The sequence below is a fragment of the Nipponia nippon genome, unplaced genomic scaffold (genome assembly GCF_047370975.1).
Source record: "Nipponia nippon isolate SJK-2023a ecotype South Korea unplaced genomic scaffold, ASM4737097v1 scaffold_14, whole genome shotgun sequence".
Classification (NCBI taxonomy): domain Eukaryota; kingdom Metazoa; phylum Chordata; class Aves; order Pelecaniformes; family Threskiornithidae; genus Nipponia; species Nipponia nippon.
This window is the reverse complement of record NW_028262330.1, coordinates 9,393,527-9,420,092: the sequence shown is the minus strand read 5'-3', so window position 1 is coordinate 9,420,092 and position 26,566 is coordinate 9,393,527. Positions and strand designations below refer to the sequence as shown.

Sequence of the window (26,566 nt, the reverse complement as noted above, 5' to 3'; positions counted from 1 at the left end):
GGAGATTCCAGGTCATGCAATGAAATGGAATTACTCACACCCTTTTGTTCCCAAGGATTAAAGCCTTTATCTTCATATTCTCAGCAGGAATATCATAATGTTTTGGGAAAGAAACTCTAAGATCTATACCAGTTATATGCTACTGTTCTTTTAAATATATATGATATGTGGTTAGCCTTCAGGATAGAATACAGCAGCATAAGAGCAAACGAATTAACTGTAAAGGATGGCATATGACTGTGAACAACCGAGTACGGCCTATCGGTATGGGCCCAATCTTTTTTCCCCTCACTCCCACGGAGCACTCATCACTTGTAATCATATGGGAAAACTGCACCAGCAAAATAACGTATTGTTAATATTCCTATGTTGATTCTTTTCTGCCTGTGATATCTTGCCCTAGCTTGAACAGCCCCAGGCACATCTATTACACTCATCCAATGGAGACAGTTCCTTATGGTTTGAAGGTAATGAGGAGATCCATGAAAGCGTTTGCCTGCTTGGTACCAAGTTCATATCTTAAATGATGAGCATGACCCCACATATAAAGGAACTTCAGGAACAAGAACAATAACTCAAGTTAACAGGTATCAGCTATTCTGTAATAACTATCTTTGTGCTTGCTCTCCCCCCTTGGCAAATACAAAGTAAGCCAAGCTAGTTTTCCCCGTCCACAGAAAAGGGGATAGCTGCATTGCCTTTACTGGGGTAAGAGCATGAACAAGAGAATTGTGGTGAAGAACTTGACATGCAGGAGCTTGTTACACCGCAGTAACTCAGCTGCATGTCAGAGCCCTTAGCACAAGCAAGACTCAGAACCAGTGCAGGTCGTAAACTGGGAATGGAAGTACATATTGGGCAGGCAAAGCTACAGAACCTCCGCACTTCTGTCATGGATCACACAGGCAAACCCTCGTGCTATGTACTGAAATTGTGCGAAGCCATTTGGCATTATGGTTATTATTTGCTTTGATGACATCTCCTTGTGATCTGTCCTGGCTAGCTAGAAGAGGTGTGAAACAGAGCTATTAGGACTAATTATCATTATTTGTCTTCAGCAGGTGCTGAGAACCACACCACAGAGTGCTGGGTGCTGTACAGGACACGGCAAGGAACAGCCGTGCCACAAAGAATACGCAACTGAAGTGAGCAGTATGTGTCAATTCAGTTTTTAAACATGTCTTAGACTATCTATGTGCTTCTTAATCATTTAGCAAATCAGACCTTAACCAGTTTCTGTAGGACTGTACTACATAGCAATAATAGAGTACATAATTCTATTTTCATTCCTCAGATCAAGCCATTAGGTGAGCACCCTGTATCCACTGCAAAAGAACATGATGTCTACTGCTCATGGTTTCCAGGCAAAGTCTAAGTATCTCGAGCACACCCTGAAGCAGAGACAGCAAATCCCAATTAAAGACTTAAATTTTAAAACCTATCTCATGACTTTATGACACTAGCTTTGTTTTTTTGGGGTGTGGGTTTTTTTTCTTGTAATATTCGACCGAGATGGAAACTTGGTAAGGCCCAGAACAAGTTAGAGAAAACAGCTGAAGAGAGAGAGACAAGTAACTGCGAGTGATGAGGACAGCACAACACGCAGCAGCCATGCCACGGGCACTTTATTCGCTACTCAGCATTTTGCAGACATATCTAAGAGGACCTTAATAGGGGATTTCATGCTCTATTCCTTCATCGGACAACCACAAATTGCACTCATCTGCCATCAGAGCAGACCACTCACCATAGGCTCAGAAAAATGCTTTCACAGAGATCCCAACGAGAGCCTCTTCCTCATCCTGCCACTACTCGGGTAATCGGCATGACCCAGTTGTGACTGTGAGAGGGCCAAGGACTCGCGAAAGACTTAAGCACATGCTTAAGACTGAGCACAAGAACAACTTTAGTGAAGTTAAGCACATTTATGAGTGATTTCGTAGAGTTGGGCTGAACTCTGCAACTGCTCGGCATTTTTGCTGATTGCATCTGCATCAATAAAAGGATTGTTTCAAGAACAAGTATCAGCTGGGTGTTACATGGAAGGGAAAGGTGAAGAGAAGAGAAATCAAGGAGGAAAGTCGGTTGCTAAGGGAAAATCAGGGTCTGAAGAAAGACTTTTTGGCTCTTCCAGCAATTACAAAACCTCCCCAGCTCCCAGAAGGGAGAGCTCAAGTGAGCTGCCTGTCATAGTTGTGACTCTAGTGTTCATAAAGGTCAGCCTGGCCACAGGAAAACACAGGCACAGCCAAATGCCAGGCATTTGTTTGGCTTTAAGAGTCACTTACTGCTTTAAAAACTGCAAACGCAATGCAGCACAAAGCTGGAGCACACCAGGACTTGAGCTTTCTCCAGCAGCACGGAGCACATGGGAGGCTGCCCATGTGCCAGCAGTGCCTGTGGCTCACGGAGGTAAGGCCAGGTGTGGGTCTGGGCTCCTCGTCTCCTCCCAGGACATCGCCCAGCCTGCATCCTGCAGCAGCCTTGGGAACGTCGGCGAAGACTCAGTGACTTGACAGAGGTTCATCTGCGGTGGAGGACGGAGGACAGGACAATTAATAACCTGAGATGTGGCACTGGGACCTGATGAGCAGGGCCAGGACTCACAGGACCTGTTTTTTATTCCTGGCCTGCTGGATGACCATGGATAAAAGCTCGATTCCTCAGTCTCCCCTCTGTAAAATGGGGTTAATGGTATTGACCTTTTGTACTATCAGACAGAGAGATTCTCATATTTTAGAAGAGAGGTAACACTGCTATGCCTGGCATTTATTTACACACTTTAGGGCACGAATGGCTTTTTCTCTGTGTGTCTGTGTTGCACCGTATCATGGAGCTGCTGTCTCCACTGGGCTCCGCAGAGCACGGCTCTAACAGAAACCACCAGCTAAATGAATAAACACTGTGTGTCTTAGATCTGAACTATTGCATTTGGTCAGTTATTGGAAGGATGACCAGACTGCAACAGAAATTTCTTCTTCTTTGAGGGCTGGCAGCCAAAAGATGAGCATTTACCAAACAACACACAGACAGGGCATCCCAAGCATTCCTCATGGGAAGCGTAAGCCTCTGCTCGGGCCCGTGTGCGCTGAGGCGGGCACGGCACCGCGCAGGGCGTGAGCGGGCCAGGACGGGCCCACGCAGGTCACCCAGAGACAGGGAGTCGCGGGGATCGCACCTGAATCCCTGAGCGCAGGATCTGGCCCCGCGCCCCGTGAGGGTGTCCATGGCACCCGCAAGCAGATGAAGGCACTGAGCGGGTCCCCACCTCTTGCTCCGGCTGGCAGCTGCTGGGCAGCTCAGCCCTCCACACGCGGGCACTGTACCAATGAACTGAACGACTTCTTCTCTCTCGATATTTTTAAAGACATATTTCTGAGTGATGTGTTTATTTTTTTTAAAACTTGACTAACTGCTGTGACCCTTCAGTCCCTTCATTCCCTCCTCTAATTTTGTAAGTCCCAGGGTCCTGCAAGCCCATGAAGCTGGACCGCGTGCCTCCTCTGGAAGTTCGAGTGACAACAGTGCTGATGGCAGGACTGGAAAACAGAGGCAAAATGCTCTGCTCCGTGGGCATCCTGACAGCGGGAAGGAGACGACTCCCCAGCTTTCTCCAGCAACGCAGCTATTCCTGACAGCTCCAGCCTCAGCAACGTGCAAGAACTGGGGTTAAACAATCACGCTCTGCGATAAAGCTCGAGACAACCGGCTATATTTAAACTCAGCGGGCAGAGGCCCTGCCACAGCTGGCCCGGGATCAGCTCGCGGGACCGGACCCACACCCCTGTCCTGGGGAGGGATTCCCAAAAGCGAGCGGGACTGGCCATGCCGCTGCACAGCCCAGCGGTGGACCCTCTCCCGCGTCCTCCCGCAACGACCACTTCCACGGACACTTGCCGGTGGGATAAGCCACCCCCAGCTCGGGAACAGACCAAAGTGGGGCTCCGGTTTGCCACAAGAGGGAGCAAAGTTGCCGGCTGGGCACGGCGGGGAGAGCTCCGCCCCGGGGCTAGGGACCCCCGGGCTGGGGACCCCCAGGCTGGAGACCCCCCGCCAGCCCCCGGCCTCTCGTCACACCTCGAGAAGGTCAACACGCGGCACTTGCAGCAGGCAACACAATTTCTACCAAAGAACATAGAACAGGCACAAAATTGAGCCATGAAAACCAATCAAGCAGTGATCAGCATCTCCAGATTTCACAACTATGTATGCATGTGTGTGTACGTATAAACATATATATATAAAAACATATACACGTCTATATAAAATCTTCTATTATCCCTTAAGGCATTTTATTGTTTTGTTAATTCCCAGGATGTAATCTGTTTTGCATTAAGTGGGATGTTAAGCATCTAATTGTCAAGTGCTGATAAGCCATGGGAAATTTTATTACAAGATAGGCATCAGCTGAATGGAGATAAAACACATCAGATGTTAAGGTGCGATTTCCAGGTGAGATCAGTGTGAATACCAGAACCCGGGGCATGCCAGGGATGAGCTGCAGAAGTGCTACAGGTGGAAATGGACAAATTGAGGAGTTCTAGATCAAAATCTGCTATTACCGACTGCTCCGCGTTCCCAGCTGCGCAAGACACTGACAGTTTGCACCTGGGCTGATGTCGCCATTTGGAAAAGGCCCCAAACTTCATGAATTTCATGTAAAACATGTCATTTATACCTACAAGTACCACAGCATCTAAGAATACCATCAAGTATCCATAAGTACCAGAGCAGAGACTGTAAACATGTTTTTCTGCCCCCTTTTATCTCTTCAAATGAGACAAAATTTGCAGCTCGGCCCCAGCCTGCCAGCTGCTGTTCAGGAGCCAGTCCCTTGCCAGCCAGCCCTGCCATGTGTAGTTCATGCCCTTGGTAAGTGAAGATCAGACACATTTTTGAAATTCAAACTAAGCTTATTGTCAGCCCAAGTAATTGTTTGATCTTGCGATTGGCAGCGTTACCTTCTGCTTCCTCCTGCCTGTGTACATACTTCGCACCATCTCTTACCGTAGGCAGCGAGGTCTCCGAGCAGAGACGTCTCATGTCTGCCGAGGGGCCCCAAGGCTGCGTGACTCACAGCGCGTGCTACCATCCATCTACTATCAACATCCAGTATTAGACTGTCACAGGCTTCTCCAGGTCCCGGTCCATTGGTTTTACTATTAAAATTCTTTAATTGTCAGTAGGCTGTTGAGCAACTTTGTCTGGAGCAGCACAAACACAAGGGAAAGGAAAGCGAGTCCCCTTGACGCTGGTGCTTGGGTAACAGCTCCTCCACCAGACGCGGCATTGCGTCAGCTGGGTCCTACTTATCTCCATGACCTCCTGATACTTGCTGCTCTCTGTCATGATTTTGGAACAGCAGAAGCACATGCAGAGATTGGGTTTTGTGATACTAACACACTTGGAGCTTTTTAACCTCAAGTACTATTTGTTTTGCTTGGCACTTCCTCTACGACCGACCACGCAGGGGCTGGTCCTCCGGAGCAGCCCTGTGGTTAGGAGCTTCCGACCAGAGACTGGAAGTGACTGTGAGCCTGTCCCTAACCTGCCCCACAGTGAGATCTCCAGCTCCTGTCTGGTGAAGCGCAGTAGGTAAAGGAAAGCCCTTAGAAGTGCTGTGCATTTACTGGGAGGTAGAGAAGAAGAGAAATATGCTCTGTCCGCCTCCAGCACCTGGCTGGGGCAGAGGCTACCTGCTTTAGCCGCCATCTGAGCTCAGTGGGGACAAATCACCAGCTTGTACCCAGCGATGTTTGCACAGGAGTGGGAGATAAGGACTGTCGGGGAAGCCTTACTAGCTGCCCCAGACCTTCAGAGAGCAGCCGCAGGGGAGGCAGCGCAGCTCGGGGGAAGAGGGAAGGAGGCTGCGATAGCTCTCCTGGCACCCTCCACCGCTGGGAACCCACCCTCACCCTCCTTGCAGCACCTCAGCCAGCAACTGCCTGAAAGATACCCTGAAAGCTTCAACAGGGATAAGGAGGAAACACGGCAGAACCCTGACTTATGGAAGAGTCAGGAGCTTTAATTCATTAAAACAAACAAAACTTGAGACATCACTCTGCACTGCTGTTCACCCTGTGCTATCACCTAACCTTGGCCAAAACGATTCTGATTTCTTAATGTTTCACACCCCCTTGCCCACCCCAGAACGGCCACAGCAGGTACCACACAGGGGCATTTTAGGCCCCTGGTTATTTCGGTGCCACCTGCATTAGCATTTATTACTCTCCAGAGGCAGCAGCTGCTGTTGATGGACTCACAAACAGCCCTTCCAGGGCATCCAGCTGCTCCAAAACAAGCGCTTAGCATATCCCACCGCTATTTTAAACCGCGCCAGCGCAGAGGGCAGATTCACATCCCGGTTTAGTGTGCTCCTGCGCTGCTGAAACTGGAGGTGTCCTCAGCAGCTCCTGCCCTCTCGAGAAGTTCTGCAACAAATGAGTCCTCATGTAGTGAATGGCTCAGCTGAAATCCTCTTTTCCTCCTCTCTGGACTGCCCTGACAGTTTTCTCACATTCCCTAGGGACTGGCTTGGAATGTCTTTCCTATGCACAATTCTTTTCTTTTTATCGTATTACATGTAAAAAATGACCATTTTCAGGTTTCTGACATTTCCTGATTATACACTGTTAGAAAGCAACTGACAGTAAGTTCACTTCTAGTTCTTAAGAATCCACTTTTTTTCCTCTGCTTTCTTTTCCCGTTTTTGCCACAGAAGGTGGGAGAGGAAGCCAAGGAGGAAACATTGTAAAATTCCTACATATTTTATGGACAAAAAGCAGTTGTCATTTCAGAAGGTATTTTTAAGAAACATTCACTTCGTCAGTTGTCAGGCAATTCTGTTATGCACAGTGCCGCTGCAGGCAAGGTAACGACACAAACCAGTATTATATGGTACATAAAAATAAGCTTATATTCCCAGCTGAATCAGAGCTGCCTTCAAACTAGGGCTCTGACAGTCCTGACTGGCACTCGGGGCTTGTGACTCAGCAGCCGCTGGTGACTCAGCACCCACGGAAATCGATGGAAGCGCCTCCAGCATTTTTTATAAGAGCTGAATCAGGCCCTAATTCCATTTTAGCCTGGTAAGTGAAATGCGCTTCTGACAGCTTCGCTTTGTAGCTTTGAGTCATTTTTTTGTATCTGCTCTAAACTAGCTTCAACTGTCTTTTGACAAAGACAGCATTTCCCCACTGGCTCCTTGACCCGAAATGGGTTTAATTTCAATACTTGGAGCTATTTGAGCTCAGATCTTGTATGTGTTGCTTGCAATTACTGTAGGGATCTGAGAGACTTTTGACATGAAATCCTTTGGCTTCAAATCAGCATTTACGAACACAAAACCTTTTTTTCCCCCCCTCTCTCTTCTCTCTCTCTCTTTTTTTTGCCTCAAGGTGGAATGTACATTCCTTGGGACAGAAAAAGCTATCTACTGCTATTAGGACTTCTAGTACATTGTTATTAAAACATTTAACATATGATCAGGCACTGCCACAGCAAGTTTAGCATGACATGTTTACTGATTTGAAGCAGACTGCATCGGCTGATGGATCACTCCATGGGCTGTTCCCTGGCCAATAATCCCCATTCTCCCCAGTTACATCCAAGCCCTCTGCTATCCTCGGTGAATTTTTTACTGGCAAATAAAATATATTAGAAATAACTAAATGCCTGCCAAGCTGTAGCTATTGAAAAGCGCCGTTGGTGCATTAACTAATAAGTTAGAAAGACTTAATAAATTCAGATGACAAGGCAATTTCTTGCTGGCCTTCCTTTCAGAGTAAGCCCTCTCCCAGCTCCTTCCCCGGTCGGTGGAGGTGTATGTCTGCCTCTCAGACTTTGCCAATTTTCTTTAGGATGAAATTCTTAGTGGTAAAAGAAGCTTGTTAAAAAATGTGAGGGGGAGGGAGGAGAAATATTCAGTTGCTTTGTAAATAATTTTGCTCTGCTTTATTGCTCCTGGCTGCCTGACTGCAGCCCAGCTCTGTATCTCTTCCCCACGTACCACCCACAGGAACCCCACGAGCAATGGCTCAATGCCGAGTTACCCCAAGCCAGTTATGGTGACCGCACAGCTTGAGGGCAAAGTCCTACCACAGCGGTGGTGGGCACCTGAAAGCCATGTACGGTAACTGAAGCCATCCTGAAGAAATATCCTCCTGAGTTACTGACCACCTTTGGGTCTGAATGAGACCACTTCGGACCTAGCATCTGTTTTTGCACTGCCAGGGAGGGGCAGCAGCAGCCAGGAGGTGGGGATCGCCGCCTCTTCTGTATTTCAATCAGCAAGGCTCAGCCTGTGTGTGCTGGGCAGCCCCTCGTGCGGATGCCAGCCCTACCACTCTGTGCCAACGCTAGCCACTCAGCGTGCATGTGGGAAAAACACAGCACACCCACACTCAGAGTCACAGGCTCCAGTCCCAGCTGAGTCAACTCAGCCCCTTATTTTTGCAGAGAAGATATGCAAAGTCTGATGGAGCGTATCACGTGTATGGGGCAGGGAGCGGTTCCTTGGCTTCAAAGAGCAGATAAGGCCATCAAAGTGATTGCCATCTTTAAACACTGCCTTCTTACTCACTAGACCTGATCACCGCATGAATCCAGACTCAAAGCCTCTCACTTCAGTAACCACGCGGATGCATTTACTGCTTGCCACTCCTGTTAGTTTGCGGAGTCAGCGCAGCCCTGGGGAGAAGAGAGTCATTCCTGCTTTCTGCTTATGCATCAGCAACGCTTTAGTTAGACGCTTTGCCCTGAGATGCAACTGTTGTACCTACACAATGTAGTACACCGAGCCTGGGGAGTGGCTGGGAGCGGGGACTGCCTCGCCTTCTTCTGCTCCCCAAAAACATCACACGGATGTGTTTGGGACGTAAAGGAGTTGTGTTAGGACACACCGTGGGTCTAGGCAGCGAAGATGGCCACCTGGGAAGAAGAGGAGTCCTATTTCATCCCAGGGGCCTGTTCCAACAGTGCAAGTGGAAAGAACAGTCAGGCAGGGAAGATGACAAGTTCCCCACACTGATGAGAACAGAAGATGGGAGGCACCACCCTTGGAGGCAGACGGGATGCCAGAGGGGAGGCAGAAGTGGATGAAAACAAAGCGAACCTTCTCGGTTGACTCAGGGGCAGGAGCAGGGACAAGACAATCTTCTGCCAAGGGCCTCGCTTCACCCAGCACCACCTCACCAGGACTCAGATGGAAAGAATTTCACTTGCGGGCAGGAGGGCAAGCCAGATACAGTATCTCAGCACACTACCCCACCCTTCCCTAGGCTTGTCCTTGGTTTTGATATGCAGTGTGCAAATCTGGAATGCATTCATAAATAAATGTCAAATTCTCAGATGTATTGTCAGCCTTAAAGAAAACGAGCAGACTTAATTAAAAATCCCACTGTTTCTTTGACTCATGACCTGAGTCACATCTCCAGCCTCGCTGCTTTTTATATATTTAACACACATGCACAGAAATACAATCAATACTTTTCAACTTCAGGAAGCCAGCAAGATGATACTCCAGTGTTTGAGAAAGTCATCTGTAAGCTGTAGCAACAAGAGGTTCAAGATCTCTGAGGAATCCCTGTGCAATACACTTATGTGAAATGATAGGCAGACTGCAATTTACTGAAATCACAAGATGCCATGAATCTGCTCCCATGTTTCTTATCCAATGATTATGTATTTTGCTGCACTTCAAATATTTTGCTCCGTCAGGTGACAGCACAGACCCACTGAGATCCAGATGTCTATTACTAAAAATCTCCTCATAGTGGGCAGACACATTTAGCCCTGAAAAAATAAAGTCCATTTGTTCCAGATTCAAATTCCTCACACCCATGTCTGTGCTTCATTTTCTGTGCATTGCAAGTTCCTATATCTCTGACCTGCGGGAATGCAACGCTCCCGCCTGGCACTCGGCGTTAGAAGGAAGCCAGTTCTGACCACCTATGCCGCAATCCATTCCCATGGTTGGCGATGTCCCATTTCTTTTTGGTTTCAAAGGAGTGGCTGAGGGCTGGAGGCAAGATGCCGTTTGACAGGACAGGTTGGGCTGCGTTCACCGGTGCCGCTGCCCGTTCCTCCTCCTGGGGAGCCAGCGGGGCTCTGTCCCGGCACGAGGCCCCAGCAAGCAGCTCCTCTGCCTCCGAGCAGTACCCGTATCGTTTGTGCATTTCCAGCGAGGATAAAAGACACTCCAGAATCCCAGCCCTGGCCACAACTGACGGGAGACAACAAAACCTGCAGAAGGCACCTAGCCCTCGCACACCGAGGACATACTTGCCAGCGTTATCCTGTGAGAAGGCTTCATCCAAACCACAACAAAGCCCACGATTTCCATGGGTTTTGGCTGAGGTCTGTTTTAAAACCCTTCCTTTTCCAGGACAACCTCATTCTGGACCCATTTTGGCTTGTCATAAAGCCAGTGGCAAACGTCCAATGATTTCAGTAGTAGATGTGTTTTAGCAAAGCTTATCACAACCAGGGTTAACTCCCTGCTGAGGAAGACTACAGACATCACCTATGCGTCAAACACAAAAAATAACCCTGTGGCTGGTGCATTCTGCTGCAGGCCGGTCAGCAGCGAACTCCCAGGAGTTCAGCAGCAGTCCCTCCCGCTGGCCCTGCCTGCTGCAGGCAGCACTGTGCCCGGCACGCCGGGCAGACACACAGACTAGATGACCCGCCAGGATCTCTTTTAGACATATTTGCTATTATGAGAGAGTTCCACCATTTTACTGTATCTGATTTGCTACTAACAAGGTTTATCGTTAAGGCTTGCTACTAGAGAACAGGCACTTATACTTGATGATACACATACAGAAAACAAAGACAACGGGCCAGCTGCTGTGGTGATACCTATCATTTTTCAACAATGGCAGCGGACATGCGAGAGCAAGCAGAATACACCTCAGTAATTTTGCAAACTAGGCTGTCAACCTCCAGTGCCAGGAAATCTACCTGTTGCAAAATGCAATCCAAACAGCACATCTTTGTAATGTCTGCACTGCCTGCTCACGACTATGTGCAATAACAAGCAGCCATCTCCTTTTTCAGTAAAGCAATGTGGCCCATATTTAGGCCCATGTGAGGAGTTTAGCGGTTCTCTTATACTGTCTTTTTCTAAGAGATTAGAACTTGGTCCTAAAAATTTTACTCTGGAGTGGCATTTAGCAGAGACACCGTCTTGGCTTAAATGGAAACACAAAATGGAAAAAACCTCCTGGACTGTGATACCAGTGTAACCATTTTCCCAGACAGGTTATTTGCCTTCTCATCTGTTCTACCAGATACAGGCCCACACAGTAATGATAGCCTCATTTAAGGCTCACCAAAGGGCAGTGGGAATTTTCCCATCACCCTTCAGGGCCCTATTAAAACATAACTCACTGCCCAATTTTCATTCGTTTGCTTTTTTTGCTAAGCATGATTTTACCTAGATCAAGCAGGCCAGCTCTGCTCAGTACAGCACATTAGCATGAGTTTTAGTCCCAGGATTTAAGAATGGACTCAAAAGCTTGGCTGATACCAGAACTGAGCATCCATTTTGTTCATTATTCATGGCCCTAATGGTCCTGGAGCTGCCTTGGAAGATTGCCTGCTCTGCAATACTGCTTTTGACATGCAGAATCGCCAGCCCTTGTTGGCAACCGCAGCAATCCCCCTCCACTCTGGGAATGCATCATTAATTGTGGAATTTGGATACTAGTGGATGTCCTTACAGTTTCCAGACTCTCACTGTTGAGAAAGCAGAGCCCATAAAAGGACTTGGTGGGGCTATTTCCTGCTTAGAAAATAGAGAAAATAAAAATCCAGCAATTTAGCCCACTTTGGATCTATTGAAGACTGAAGGTCAGGCTCTAACCTCAGCTACTCTACCGCTCGTCCAGAACACATGCCGAAAAGTTAATGGAATTACTTCAGACGTTCCCCGGCACAGCTGAGATCAGACACTGGCCCGCACTGTCTGGGGCTGGAGATATTCTGAGCCAGACTCTTCACCCTCAGCCTTGGGAACATTTTCATAATGGAACACGATGTTTGCAAAAACTAGTCCAAAGGTGGCTTCTCCGTCTGTAAATATGTCAAGAGCGAATTGGCAAGGCAACTTCTCCGTCCCTGGAATGCGCAGGAAATAGCTGTGACTATACTTATCCATAAAACAAATAGCTTAATTCCCACCACCAAAACGGTCTCTGACATGTCATGCTCACAGTAGCCTTGATAAAAGGCTGTAATACACCGTATGCCCCGTAAACGGCTTTTAAATCTCAGCCCAAGCGTTTCATTACGAGCTCATTAAAAGATGACTGTTCCCTCAGACTGGCTGTGGTCACGCAGCAGAACAGGAGGTAATTGGAACCACTTCCCCGGTCTTGTATAAATGTGTAACGTAGCAGTCAACGTAAACCTTCGCTTCGGTTGCCAATGTTGCCATACAAATCAGCACACTAGACTTGGCAGGACTTCAGCCAAATTTGGCACAAGCTCTAAGCCAGTTCGTTTCACAGTTGTTAAGAAAAACAAATCTGTATCACGAACGTGCTTCAGAGCACTCATATTTCTGGTTTGTTTTTGCAGAAAAAATAAGGGCCAGATTCTGTTCTGATTTACTTTGGTGCAAACCCAGAGTAACTCCACCGGGTTTGATTCTTCCAGGTTTATGCTGGTCTATATTCGATCACAACGCGGCCCTCAATCTGACGTAACAGATGATTAAATTAGGCGAGATAAGTTTTTTTTTACCATGTCATTAGCATCCAAATCTTATTCACACAAATTAACAACATTTGCAGCAGAGTTATTGATTTTGCTAAATTCTGTGTCAGAACTTTTATTTTAACAATCTTGTTTAAAAAGTTCATTAACTGCTGGCAACACTCCGCTCTGGATTAAGACAAGCAAGAAAGAACATAATTTGTTTTTAACTTTGAAATTATTTTCTAATTTACATCCACTGAGGACAAGTGTTATTTTTTGATTGTGGTTTGTCTTTTTTCAAAAAATATTACTAACTATCTCTGAAAAGCTACTGCTGTCTTAAATTTGGGTTATTTTTTGTAAGGAGAGAGATACTGGAAGTTCACTAGTTATATTTTGCAATGTCAGATAAAAGAAAATAAGTTAAATATCTGACAGTACAAAGTAATCCTATTTTGTAAGGGATTTTAAGAGAAATCAAAACTGGATCAAAGCTATGTTCAGTACTACAGCATGTTTACAGCAAGCAATTTATCATTCTTCCATTAAAGTGGGCTAACTTCAATAGCCAATAAAGTAGGTTTAATTTCATTTAGAGTCTGATTAATTTCAGTAGTGAGGACTGGATGCTATTTGAATCGCATATATTTTATTTAATATAATGTTAATTAAAGGCCTAATACTACACTTTGTACACTAGCCAGCCAGTGACAGCACTGCGCAGTAGCAGGGAACTGAGCAGAGAACAGTTATAGCCTCATGATAACATCCAACAATACGCGCCTCTTTAAAATATCTAATTACATGTTTCCTACAAACTGCACTGGCATTCAGAAAATGGATTTTCTGTACTTTAGATGCTAACAAATAATACACTGGCTGTAAACTGTGCCCAATTCAGATGCCAGAAGGGAGCATCCCTCTTCACAGGGACGGAGGCTGAGGGTTTGCCAATCCAGCGTGCCGCGGTGCTCTGCAGAGCCCACAGCGAATCCTCATCCAGCTTCATGGTAGGGCATAGACATACTTTACAAAGCAAAGTAAAACACAGCAAAGAAGCAGAAACTTTGAGGAAGAAGATGACAATGTGGGAAAGCAGTGAGGATGCCGGCCCAACCACATCAAAGCCATTTACAAGGCACAGTCACAAAATCTGAGAAACACCAAACATCGAACTTCAACCATCAGAAATTCATGTCATTGTGGCTTTCAGGAACTCGTAAGAGCGCATGTTGGGGAGGGAATGAGAGCTCAGCTAAAATGCAAGGGGCTGAAGAAAAAGATATTTTAAGCGTGTGTTCTGTAACAAAAAGAGTAGCATGACTGGAAATCATATGTTGCCAGTACGATAAGAAGAAAGATGTGTTAGATGAAATACCAGACAGCGGGGCATTTGTGTGGAACCTGTCAGTAGCATTTCTCACAAAATATCCCCCAATACTCAATAATTTGGACATATATCATCTCCTTGAAATGAAGCTATGCCGGAAGCATAAAATAGCAGTTGCCTAAAATAGGGTTTTCTGCACAGCAGTTACAGGAAGAGAAGGAATGTGACAGGCCAGCGCCCCGCTGCCTGGCTAGTGTGGGGCCGCGGGGTGGGAAGGGACCAGAGACCTCTCCTCTGCTATCACACACCCACCGCATTACCTCGTCGCCTTTTTAGCTCAATCAAGCTCCATCTTAATAATTATTGAGACATTTCTGCCACCTCCCTTTTTGCTGAAGGTGGCTCTAGAACCTCCCTGTTCTGTACTTGGAGTCCGTCCTCTAGTTTCTAGCTTAAATTCATCCATGGCCAGCTTATAAACCCTTGTCCTCTGGCCAGAACTAGGGTTCAAACTGATTCAAACCCATTGAAATTAATGACGTTTTTTTCCCCATTGACTTCAGCGAGCCTTGAATTAAGGCCCTGTGTGTGGACAAAAAGGTTTAGGGCAGTTTTTGTAAAAGGAGAGTTTTATCCTGTTGATTTTGGCCTCTCTCCTCAGCCTGCTGTGAACTGTCTGCCTTATTTTAATGCAGTATTCTCATCCTGCTCTAGTGCAAAACTCCTATTGAAATCCAGGATGGTCTTGCCAAGTTGTTATTAATTACTGTGGTTCTCGAGGCTCAGTCCTGCAAACTGATCTGCATGAGCTCAGAGGTCTCTCTTCAAGGATCTCCTTTCAGGATCTGAGCTATATGGCTACAAAATCGAGCACCAAAGGGACTGATCCAATCTCGTTCAGCTCTGCCTGCCACCCCGGTGCCACGGCAGCCCAAAGGAGCACGCAAGCCCAGCACTGCTGTTTTAGTTGGAAGGCAGGGGGCCAGCAGGGAAACGGTCCCGTACAGGCAGCCTGGCCTTGAAACAGAGCTTTCCAGGCCAAAATAACCAGCCTTTCTGCTTGTCAGAGTTTAAGCACAATTCAGCTGTGCTGGAGGAGGGCACAGCTGAGCTCTGCTTCTGAGGATGATGGGAAGAAAGCTGCGTTTCACTGCGAGGGCTGCAAGCTGAGGAAGGGAACAACTGCTGTCGAATTTGACTTTTGTGGCTGGAGCACAGAGTATTTCTTATCCTAAGAAATGGCAACATGTCGCACAGGATGCACGCGGGGTCAGAAGTATATCAATATGAGGGCAATTTATTGTATTTCCAGCACTGGGAAATCCTTCTTTTATTACAAAATGGGAACTGGATTAGTTTGCCCTGCCTTCACTACTGAACCTAGTACTTGGCGGTACCAGGACCACATTAAAAGCAAGTTTTGGATACACTTGTGTTGTTCATTTTAGCTGAATGGTGAAAAAAGCTGGAAAAAGCTGCTTTGCAGTGGAAACAGGAAAATCTCAGCTAGTTATTTTAAAAAGTTATGAGCTCTTCAATTAGACCACAGGCATTTTATAAGGCAGGCAGGTCAGGATGTACTTTACTCCCTGAATCTGAAATGTTAAAATAGTCATGTATTTGCATAGAATTATGTAGGATGAGTTTAGATCTCACTAATCTAGCTAGTCAGATGCCTGTAAAAATATATAAGAACCTTAAAAAGAATGACATCAGCCATAACTACTTATTCTGCTCCAGATTTGGCAGGTAAAAATCAGCAAGAAACCAACTGCATTATGCTGCCTGGGCTCTGTGCCTATTTCCCATCATGTAGGGAGCCAGGCCAAATCCTTGACACAATAGCAATTTTTGCCCAATGCCAACTATTCCCAGCCAGGCAGTGTGAATGCAGAGCCGTCTCCTGAGGTCATGGAACTGTAATGACATCCAAACTGCAACGAACATCCCTGATTTAGGAGGTGAAATGGCTGTTGCATGTGAGACCATGTCCACCGAGTCACCAGATTCAAACACAAGCTGTCAGAAGACAAGTTACAGTGACAACAGACGAGGGCACCCTTAACGGAGTCACAGCTCATGCCAAGCAGCGTGTAACACGTGGACCAGTGGCCTCCAGAGAGCCTGGAAAACAACTGGGTCAGAAGAATTGCTGAACACCCCAATATCAGGTATCTGGGTGAGCTATGACATAGCAACTGTCAGTCATGTTAAGTGACAAGTGACTTCTATTTAGATGTGCTCCTCTCAGTCAGTGCCATGATAACAAAAGCACCTTATTGCACTGTGTCATTCCATGGGGACAGGGACATCTGACAACGGCACAGTAAAGAGTTTAGCTGCTAGATTGCTATTCACTGCAAGCACAGAGAGCTTTTCCTCACTTGTATGGTTGATCATCATGTCCTGTATATTGAACAGTGGGTAGAATAACACTGGCTTAATAATATATGCCTACTGAGATGGACAAGCAAAAAAAATAAAATTATGTATTTATCTGCCACTAACCGGCATTCCCTGCACGTGTTCTGTCTGTAAAGGGAGACCCTTGTCTTCATGCTAGAGAGTCACAGCAATAGAGATGAACCTGCTCGGCTGGGAAGACGCGAAGCCCTTTCTAAGTAACTCAAAGTCAAAGTGTCCTTAAAGCTCGTGTCATGAGTTATGGTGTCCTTAGAGGCATATGAATGTGCTGGGGCACGCAGAAAGGGAAAATGTGACACCACCGAGCACCTGTGTCCACAACACACTTGGGCACACATTGGTAGCAGTAACGATGGTTATTGTCACCATGAACTGTGGGACAGCCCTGGCTGGGCAAAGTCAGGCCTGTGCTAAGGCCTGTTCAGGGCGACAATGCCTCCACCCTCCTGACAGCTCATCACTGACTGACACCAATAGTGCTTTTCCCTGAAAAGGGGTTAAGAGGCTCTGTCCCGCTGCGAGGCAGACAAGCCACAGCAGGACAGCACAGCTGTGATTTTTTGGGAGTGTTGATACCTATTCTTTTGTTCTAACATCGTTGGTGCTCACTTCTCATGCACATTTTAAGCAGCACAGTCTCTGTGATGCTGCTTCAGACAATCTGCTCTTCTCAACCACTGGTACCAAGCTCTCAGGCTGCCTTCAGCAAACTTGCTCATATCAGCCCGACTGCAAAAGCAATATTCCTTCCCCTGTCTGTCCCACCAGTTGCCTTTCACTGCCCTTGTGCCCTCCACTGTAACGCAACGTAATGCCGGAGCAGCCTAGGGCATCACAATTAAATATGATAACCAAAAACAGGCCGTATAGCCAGCGGCACAAAGCACTCTGATTCGCATCCCTCTGAATGGCAGCATCTGGACAGACTGGACAGACTGGAAATCAGGTTCTTCTCCTTGTATCCTGGCCCTGGCAGCAGCACTTTGGATGGTTTCTGAAATCCCATTGCCTAGCACCAAGCTGGTAAGAGAAGAAATATCCCCATCACTACTGCTTACTAAGGGATGCAATCTATATTCTTCTGCAATCAGGAGAGAGATGAAAGAAGAGTTCTTAGAGCTTTACAGAAAGTGGATTGAAAGTTATCCAACTGTTTAAAAATTACTTTAAGAAAAATCCACAGTAGCAGCTCCAGTGATGAGCCTCTGCAGAAGTCAGCATCGGCAGAAAGCTCCCGCTGCCTGCGGGAAGTGCATGTGCTACCCAGCCACAGGGACTCCTTGGAGGACAGCCCCATCTCGCATGTGGGTAGCGTCACTGCTCCTCAGCTCCGCGAGCAGGTTACCGGCACCAAAACGAATGCTAAATGCACAGTGTGACCCCACAGTACCTGTAATGCGATTCAGGGTAGCCTGGTCTGCAGAGACAGAGGAGTAGGAGCCTGCACACAGGGAAACAGCGAGGAGTAGCTGGTACCTACAGTAATGTGTAACCGTGTAAGAGCTGATTCACATGTCTATAACCTACTTGCACACAGGACTCAGGGTGGTTCTTTCCAAAGATTAAGCAAGAGTATTACACTTTATGGAAAATCCATCTCCCACTGAGCGGAGCACTCCAATGTGCAAACTAGTCAACTGGGCACAGGTGCTGGCCCCGGCAGGCATGCACGAGGCTAGCCCATGCTGAGAGACCACAACCTGCCCACCCGGCAGAAGGGAGCAGCCGGGCTGCTCGCGTCTCTCGCTCCCTGCTCCTCTGCCCCCAGTTAGGAAGCTCCTGTCCTCTGCTCTTCCTGCTCAGCTGAGTTAGACGGGAAAGGATTCCCAACACCAAATAACCCTTAGGCAGACAGCCAGGTTTCCAAGCCCCTTGCTGAAGGGGAGACCGTGCTTCTGCTTTTTTCAGTGCTCTGTGATCTTGCACTTGCAAGGCTTCTAGAGGGTTTTTCCTCCCACTGCACATTAGCAATTCATTGAGTGGTTTCTACAGGTCTGAAAGAGAACAGACGGACAAACTTTTAACATATGGAGAGATGGAGTGGAAGAATTGCAGAAACTTCCCCAAGAGACCATCAATAAGCCCAGAGCAATAGAGTCAATAGCCCGCTGCACTCTCCCAAAGATGGCACAGCCAGAGGGAGCGAAGATGGTCACAGGTAAAAAACTGGCATCTCCCAAGGAAGAAGAGCTGTGCATCTTCCAAAGCTCCCCAGACATCTTCTGTCACCTCAGGTAAGTCACTTCTCTTTCCCAGTTTCCCTCTCTGTAAACTGGTGATAAAACTTCACAGGAGGCTCAATTCATTAATTCTGAAAACATTCAAATACAACAGCAAAGATTCTCTGTAAATATGCAAATCCACAAATAAACCAGTATTCATAGTGGAGGAGAAACCATGGGTGGGGCTGAGAACATCTAGACTTTGAAGTCCCCCCCCAGCAATCTCCTCCTCCTGCAGATTCCTGGAAAAAGGCTGTTCTGATACATGCACTGCTCTTGTAATGTGAATTTTGTTCAACAGTCTAATATTATTATTTCTAAATTTACTAATACTGGATACAAAACCATCTGTATTCATGAAAACCTGCAAGTTTACAAGCTCTCGCACATACAGACAGAAGCCACTGCAAACACTGTGCTGTATTTAGAAGGTTGCTTTGAAAATCTGGCTCTTAGTATCACCTTTGGTTGCTAAATAAACTTTTCTGGAGATTAACCACAGCCTGCACAAAAATAGTTACAAAACAGTTTTATGACTTTGAGTAGAAATGGGTGTTGGTAAAGGAGCATGCTCAATTTTTTTTCACTAAAGTTGAAATGTAAAAAAAATACAATATAAGCTCTGTAAGCAGATTCTTCATGGTAAATAAATATGCAGAGATGCAGAGAATGCTAAGTGATCATTTTTAGAACATTTATTTTTGGCAGAATAAACACTTTCAGACCCCAAGCAACTTCTCTGTGTGTACAGAATCTCCAACTGTGAAAAGAAAACAAATAGCAGAGTTTCATTTGTTGTAATCAGGATTTTTTTCATGACTGTTTAGAATAAAGCTGGAGCACATTTGGAGTGCCTTGGAAATTCATTGTTTAGGCATTAGTCTCCAGTGGTAAACATCCTACAATATGTGTATAATACAGCAACTATTTTTGTACTTCAAAGTCTTCCCTCGTAATTTGGGAAGGTGCAGGATACAAACAACCTCTTCTTTTCCTTTAGGGAATGGTGGCTTTGTTGCTTGTCTTTACCTAGCAGAGATTCCCTCATCGTCCCACACCAGATTCCATCTAGTCACATAGAAATTAGACACAAACACCAGACAGCAAATTGCACTTGAGAAATACAACTCTCTTGAGAACTAGGAGTATTACGGGGGGACTGTACAGTCCAGGAGCCGTATTATTCCCCCATTCCTCTGGGCACAGGGATTTTTTTAATACAGGAACTCACTGTTGACTCTTCAGGATTGAATATCCTGCACATGAGGAAACCCAGGACAACAAGGACAGATGCTTGGCTGGTATGAAAGATCACAGCTCCACGGCCAGCGCCTGACTGCAGTCCTAGCTACCATCACTCCCGTCTCAGAGGAGGCAACTTTCATCGCTTTAGATAGAGGAACAGAAAGTTCAGGAGCAGAGTTGAAAAATATATCGTCTTATTTTGGCAACCTAGTGGAAATCTGGCTGCTCAACATTTCTGAAAACACCCATCCGAACTGTCCCACACTGAGTGTCCAAGGAACAAACAGCCAATATTAGTCAACGATCTGGGAAATGTCGGCTTGCCAAGGTCACGTAAGTCTGTGGCAGGAGAAGTAACAGGATCATCTGGCTCTTCTCCTGTTTCTCAGCCACAAAACTTTCTTCCTCCTCTAACAATTACATATGTGGGTTTCCTTAACAGTTTCTTTTTACATTCCTGTTTAAACAGCACAGGGAAAAGGAAGAGAAGACTTGATGTGGAAAATTAGTTTTGGAAATGTTGAGCAGTGTGGATTTGCCAACTTCTGTCCCTCCAGTCAATTCATTGTAGACGCTCTCAGCTCTCACCGAAATGCTATTTTTAGGCTGTACATCAGATTTCACAACTGAGACTGACAGGATTTTTCTAAAGGCTTTTCCCTTAGAATTAAAAAAGAAAAACAATGTGGAAATTCTGCTTCCCCCTTTGTGCTGCCGGGGCTCCACCGCAGCTATTCCAGGGCAAAGCTCCAAAGGGACCCAGCCCCACCGGAGCGGCTTTTTCAGCAAGTGTCAGGAGATTCCCAGCACGAGGGAGATGTGCAGGTCTTTCACATCTAATGAGACACGTGGAGCCTGAAAATGTTCTGGGAAGATGCTCTGCAGCAAAACAAAGCACAGAGGCAGAGCGGGGCTTCAGAAAATGCAGCTTTCTAATAAAATCCTTCAGCTGTTGCCGGAGCTGCCAGGCGGCTCCGCGGGGGCAGAGGCAGCTGCGGAGCCGCAGTGCTGGGAGTTCCCGCTGCTGCCCCCAACCCAGCTTGGGCACGAAGGCTCCCCGGACCTTCACCACCACCGCTTCCCACTGCTCAGTGGTATCCCCTGAGCTGTAACCTTTAAATGAGAAGGCCAGAAACGCAGAGGTGGCACCTTTTGTTACAGTGAAATACCACCAGCAAAGCCTCCGGCAGCAACAGCCGTCTCTGTTGCATTATTTGTTGAGCACTTGTCATGCTGTTGGACATGCACATTAAGAAATTATAGTTTCTACATGGTTATTTCCTGAAGTTAACAGGTGTCTTAAAGCCAGCTTCCAGCTCTGCTTGCCATCCAAATATAAGGAACTTGAAGCAGGTTTAACTTTTGGGTTTTTTTTAGAGAGGCACTCTGTGCTTAAGATCTTTGCTACGGCTATTTTGATCAGGCCACGTACATATTGACAGCCCTTGCTGACAGAACGGGGCTGCAGTGAAGACGTCTCATCCGCACATAAACCAATGGCTCAACCGAAAAAAATACTGCTGTAAAAGACTTGCTATTGCAATGTTGCTAAGCATTTTTAATTCAATATCCACATGGATATTTGAGACTGCCTGATGATAATGCAGATTGTTTTGAATATTCCCGGGCCATATATCCATAAGAGGCTTTGGACAAGTAATCCAGCTAGATTTCAGTTTGCAGATCAATGTGTCTACATATTTGATTGCATGGTTCTACAAAGAAAATGTAGCATCACTGTGCTAGCCAAGGGCAGGGAGTTCACACAGGTGTAACTGAGCGCAGAATCTACCTCCCAAGGGTTTTCTGGGGCTTCCTGAAGCTGACAAGATTAATTTAGTGATCTGGAAATCTGTTGCCAAGCCCAAGTCCCCAGAAGACTTCATAGCAATAGGAAGATTAAAAGCAGATGGTTCAGCAACCAAGGTTTTATAGCTAAATTTTAACAGACTTAAAATTCTTGGGCTTCATATCAGCATCTTCATTCTTTCTTTCAATTCAGCATGTGTTAGTATCTTTTGAGCACTTCCCTAGGATGTGAAGCCAAGCACATCGTGCTAACAATATGACCTCAAAAATATATATACCTTTATGATAGGCTTAATGAGAGGTTAAGGAAATGTTGATTCTAGCTCAACCAAAGCACTATGTAATTAGACCATCTCCACACCGTTGTTAATTTCCACAAAAGGATGCTGGAAGTTAAAATATGAAGAAAGAACATTTCCGGGAAGGGCTTTAGCCGGTGAGCCTGCTAAAGACAATTTAAACGCTGTTGCAGTTGGCAAAGAGCCTCCTCCACTAAGGTGCTGCATTTGAAAAGGGTTAAGGGTGGCTCCTGGGAGCTGATGCCCACACACTGCTCCAGAGTTCCCGTTCCTGTCGGACCCACTGGACCCCTCTGTCGAGGGCAGGGTGGCAGCCCCTCAGACCTTCCACATGAGGTCCAACAAATATCAAATACAAATCAAATACACAAAAAAATCTCTACTGGGCATTTCTTCCTCTCCAGTATCTTAGAAAACATCTTCTAACACAAGCCCAGGATCACAACTGACTTTATGACCACCCATGCAGAAGCTGAATGCTGATGCAGAGCTAGCAAGGACACGACGGCCCTTTCTTCATGTTGTCTGCACTGAACAGCGTCAGGATTTGCTTTCTAGAGGTCATTTCAGTTAGCTCTCACAAGGGCACTCTGGGGGGACTAAGTAGCAACTAATTCTCTCTATGAATGCCAAGAAAGAGCTTCGCATTAACAGCCTTTCTTGCTCAGAGCACCCTGTGATAGGGTAGCCTTTCACACCACCAGCCTCGGGGTCCTCAACTGCCAAGGCCAAGGCACTGCAAACACAGATTTCCATCTTACAGGTCAGGCTTCAGAATAAAGCAAGAGAAGTAACCGCAATGCCTGATACTGAAGCCTTCATGCAGCGAACACAGCTGGCCTGATTCTTCCCATCCCTGCAAAGAGACTTGCAGGAGTGTTTCAAACCCACCCCACGTTTCTGGGTGCCCTCTGTGTCGTGCCGTTCTGCACGCTGCGGTGAATCCGGCTTTGCCCTTTCCAAATGTCACTTTGAAGGCAAACTTAGTTGCAAGGACAAAAAACTGCACCTGCAAAAGCTGAGGAGGCCTGCTTTGAAAAACCAAACCCCAAAATACATTTGGACACATGAATATAGCGGCCAAACCTCAACTTAAATCTTCCATATGAAGTGTAAGGAATCAAATAACCATCCAGAAAAGATGTCTGCAAAATAACTTGGCTCATAACATTTTCATTTGGGTTAAATTAAAATAATTGTAAATCTTCACCGCACAGCACGAGAGCTTCATTCTGTGTAACACTGTACGTATCCCATTAAGCTTTATACTCAGTTCGGTCCTACAAAAATGCTTTGAAAACCAGACCGAGTTGCCTTTCCTTGGGCAACCAATCGCAAAACTGCAAGAAAGCAGAATAAGCTCTGTGAGTGAATTTTCTCCATTGCAGTTAACCAGAGCTAAAAGAGGCAGGGGAACAGGAGGGGCAGAAGAAACATTCCTTGGAACGAAGTGGAAAAGCATCATTACACACTGATCTCTTGAAGCAGCGTTAAGCCTCAGCTGTGCATGAATTAGAAGCCAGTGCCAAGCTGATTATCTCACACATAAACATGGTTTATCTAATGATCCATTCGTAATGACTTCCAAGTTGTGACTTCCTGGGCATCCTGGAGGTTTAAGGAAAGACGGTATCCATCCTTGAAGGCTCCTCACACACAGAGAATTGAGCCCTGCTGGCTGTAACTCAGCTCTGTGGGGAGCAAGAAACTTTGGACATCATTTACCAGGCTTTTTGCTAAATCCAGAGGATCAAGAAAAGCAAAGGAGGTGAAAAATCACCTCCATTCACAACCCTGTTAAATCACTGCTCATCACTACAGATCAGATTTTGATAATGTGATCAGAAAGCTCAATCCACACATTGGAATGGGAATTTACAGCACAACACATCTGCAGTTGCCTGTGAAAACCATGCTAATTCCTGCTGTGCCTCTCCTCATTTTGCCTCCACCATCCTGTCTCGACAACCTGGTCCCTAAGGGTATTCACAGAATTAGTGTGAGCAAAGCATGGGAAGAAGAAGGGTGCTTGCAGACCCTGCCTTCCCTATCCAGGCTCAAGGATGGTCCCAGCTGGGTGAAATACAGACATGTGATGAGACTGCTGGGCCCCTTCCCATACACAGTACAGCTGCATCTGATCCCATGGGATGATTCCATAATGCAGACGCTACCGCAAAGGTATTGTCCATGTGGTACTCCTGGACCACCAACAGATCACCTGAGCTCTGGTCTTCATCCAGTACAGGAAGCTGCCATGGAGGCCAACATACAGCCTGCCCTGCGTAATATGGGAACCCCTGCAGGCTCACCACAGCGTACTGTTGTTGTGTGCTTCCACTGCACGGGGAGCTGCATCTAGCGCTCATAGCAAAACACACTGATACTCCCTGCTTCACTCCTGAGCGTCAGTCTGAGTTCTCCTGGAACCCCTCAACTCCTCCTTTCCACAGCACTGCGTTTTGTAGGAACTTAGCCCTAGCCATACGGGTAGAGCAGAGTCGTCACTCATGCCTGGGTCTTATTGAAGCTCTCATTGATTTTGCAAGGCTTGGAATTAATCACTCCATTTCTCCAGTCCAGCTGTAAACAGAGTATTAAAATTCCCACCCCACAGTTGTATTGCCAACCTTAAAGAGGGTCTAAGAATCTTTGCTAAAGGTGGCACAGAAGGGCAAAGGTTAATGATTAATTGGCACAGTTCTGCTCATTAGTTCTTGTAGAGGAAGAGTTCAGAATAAGTTAAACCCCAACACATGAATTTATTTTTAGAGCTCTTTCTGAAATTGCTCCTTCAAATTGGTGCCAATAAATCTTACATTCCAGCCATGCTTCTCTAATAGATACAGGCATAAATTCTTATTTCTAGTTGGCCAGATTCATGACAAAGAAAAAGGGAAGAATAAAGCAAAAGCTGCAGCTAGCATTTATCTATCTCTGTCCTGCAGCCTTCTTTCTCGTTACTCCTGCAGCTCTCCTATTTAGAGGCAGCCAAGCTCTCCACATACAGCTTTAATGGAACACCTATCCTCCAGCATCCAACTGCAGCGATCAGCTGGGACCACAGCTGCAAATAAAAACCATCGTACACTTCCCGAACAAACACAGCAATGATAGCATGGATAATACTTTGTACCACTGAAACAAGAGCCATCCAAAGATTTCAAAGTGCTTTACAGACATTCATAATTTAAGACAATTCACATCCTCCTAAAAGCGATACTGGATCCTCACTTTGTGGATGAAGAATAGAGTCATTAAAAGATTAAGGAATCGAGGGGCACAGAGGAGTAAGGCAGCACTGAACAAGGTCCTGCTCACAAGCCCATACATCACAGCAACTGGACTTTGTGATGCTTTCTGCAGGCACTGTAACCATTGCCGTATGCTTCTGAAGTTTGCTTTATCAGTTTCTCTGTTTTCTTTTCTAAATTACACTCTTAGATATTGTTATCCCATCCCTATTACCCTCATCTCCTTCTCTGATCTGAACACTATTGTTTCATACCAGTACCAATTACGCAGTCCCTACCAAAGCTTTGGTGAAACAGCTACAGTGTTTTAGCTCTTTTCTATACATTAGCTATTACTAATAACTTATTAAACATACCCTACTTTTACTGACTTTTCTGCCCAGGCTGTGTACTTTCTGACACTGTACAAGCTATGGCTTTAATGAGATGAGAGATCCTTTCCAGGAGGAATCTGGGGTAGCCGTCTTGTTAAGCAGGGTCTGTTCCAGCCTAGGGTTTTCATCCAGCACAAGTTCTGTTTACTGCATAACCCTCGAAGTTTCAGACCCCAGTTTAAAAGTTTTAACGGATGCACACAAAAAAATTAGATGAGGCACTGTCTCTCCTGATGGACCTCTCCCTGCAGACCATGAGACTGGGGAGTTTAAAAGCAAAGATTTTGCTCTTCCACTTCACTGCCATAAAACATACCTTCTCACTCTATAATTAATCCCAGTGAAATGAAACACAGAAGCCTAACGGATTCACCTGTTGTGGTGCAAAGTGCAAAAAGGTTGATTGAGTATACAACTTCAGAGGTGCAGTTCGGCTTTTCTAATGTACCTCTTTAATGAGCATCTTGTACATGAACATCACAGAGCACAGGACAGGCCAGAGAGATGACAACACCAGAAGGCTTCTACAACACTAGACAGAGCAGCAGCACTGCAGTATGCTGAATTATAGATGAGAAAAGCAAATGTAAAGACAGCCTGTCTCATGAAAAGCCAAAACCAAATACAAGGCTTACTCCAGCCAAAGTACAAGCTGAGAATAGAGAATCCAGTTTGCTTCTGAGCTGACCTGAAACAAAAGGCTAAACTCACACCGAAGGAAGAACACTGGAAGAGAAACCAAACCTAGAAAATGCCTCAGGAATACAGTGGTATTCTTGTTAGTGCAATGGTTTTCCTTGCTCCAAGTCATAGGTGTAACCAGGCGTAGTTATGCCGAGAGGGGAGGGGACGCGTTCCCTGCTGCAGTGGTCTCGTTTGATGTGTGCATGGTTCCACCTTTGCGCAG

At 46.1% G+C, this 26,566-nt stretch overlaps 1 protein-coding gene across 3 annotated transcripts in view; it reads right to left on the bottom strand.

Annotated features, from left to right (window-relative positions):
• COPRS (coordinator of PRMT5 and differentiation stimulator) overlaps window positions 1-26,566 on the bottom strand; it is a 173,458-nt gene that overhangs the window by 49,688 nt on the left and 97,204 nt on the right. Inside the window, exon 4 of one of the 3 annotated variants that reach the window (XM_087750633.1) lies at window positions 2,191-2,527. The exons of the other annotated variants lie outside the window; for them this stretch is intronic. Coding sequence (XP_087606759.1) covers window positions 2,505-2,527 — 23 coding nt within the window. The 3' untranslated portion in view covers window positions 2,191-2,504. Of the gene's footprint in view, window positions 1-2,190; window positions 2,528-26,566 lie in introns of those variants that run through there. 3 annotated transcript variants of the gene reach the window in all.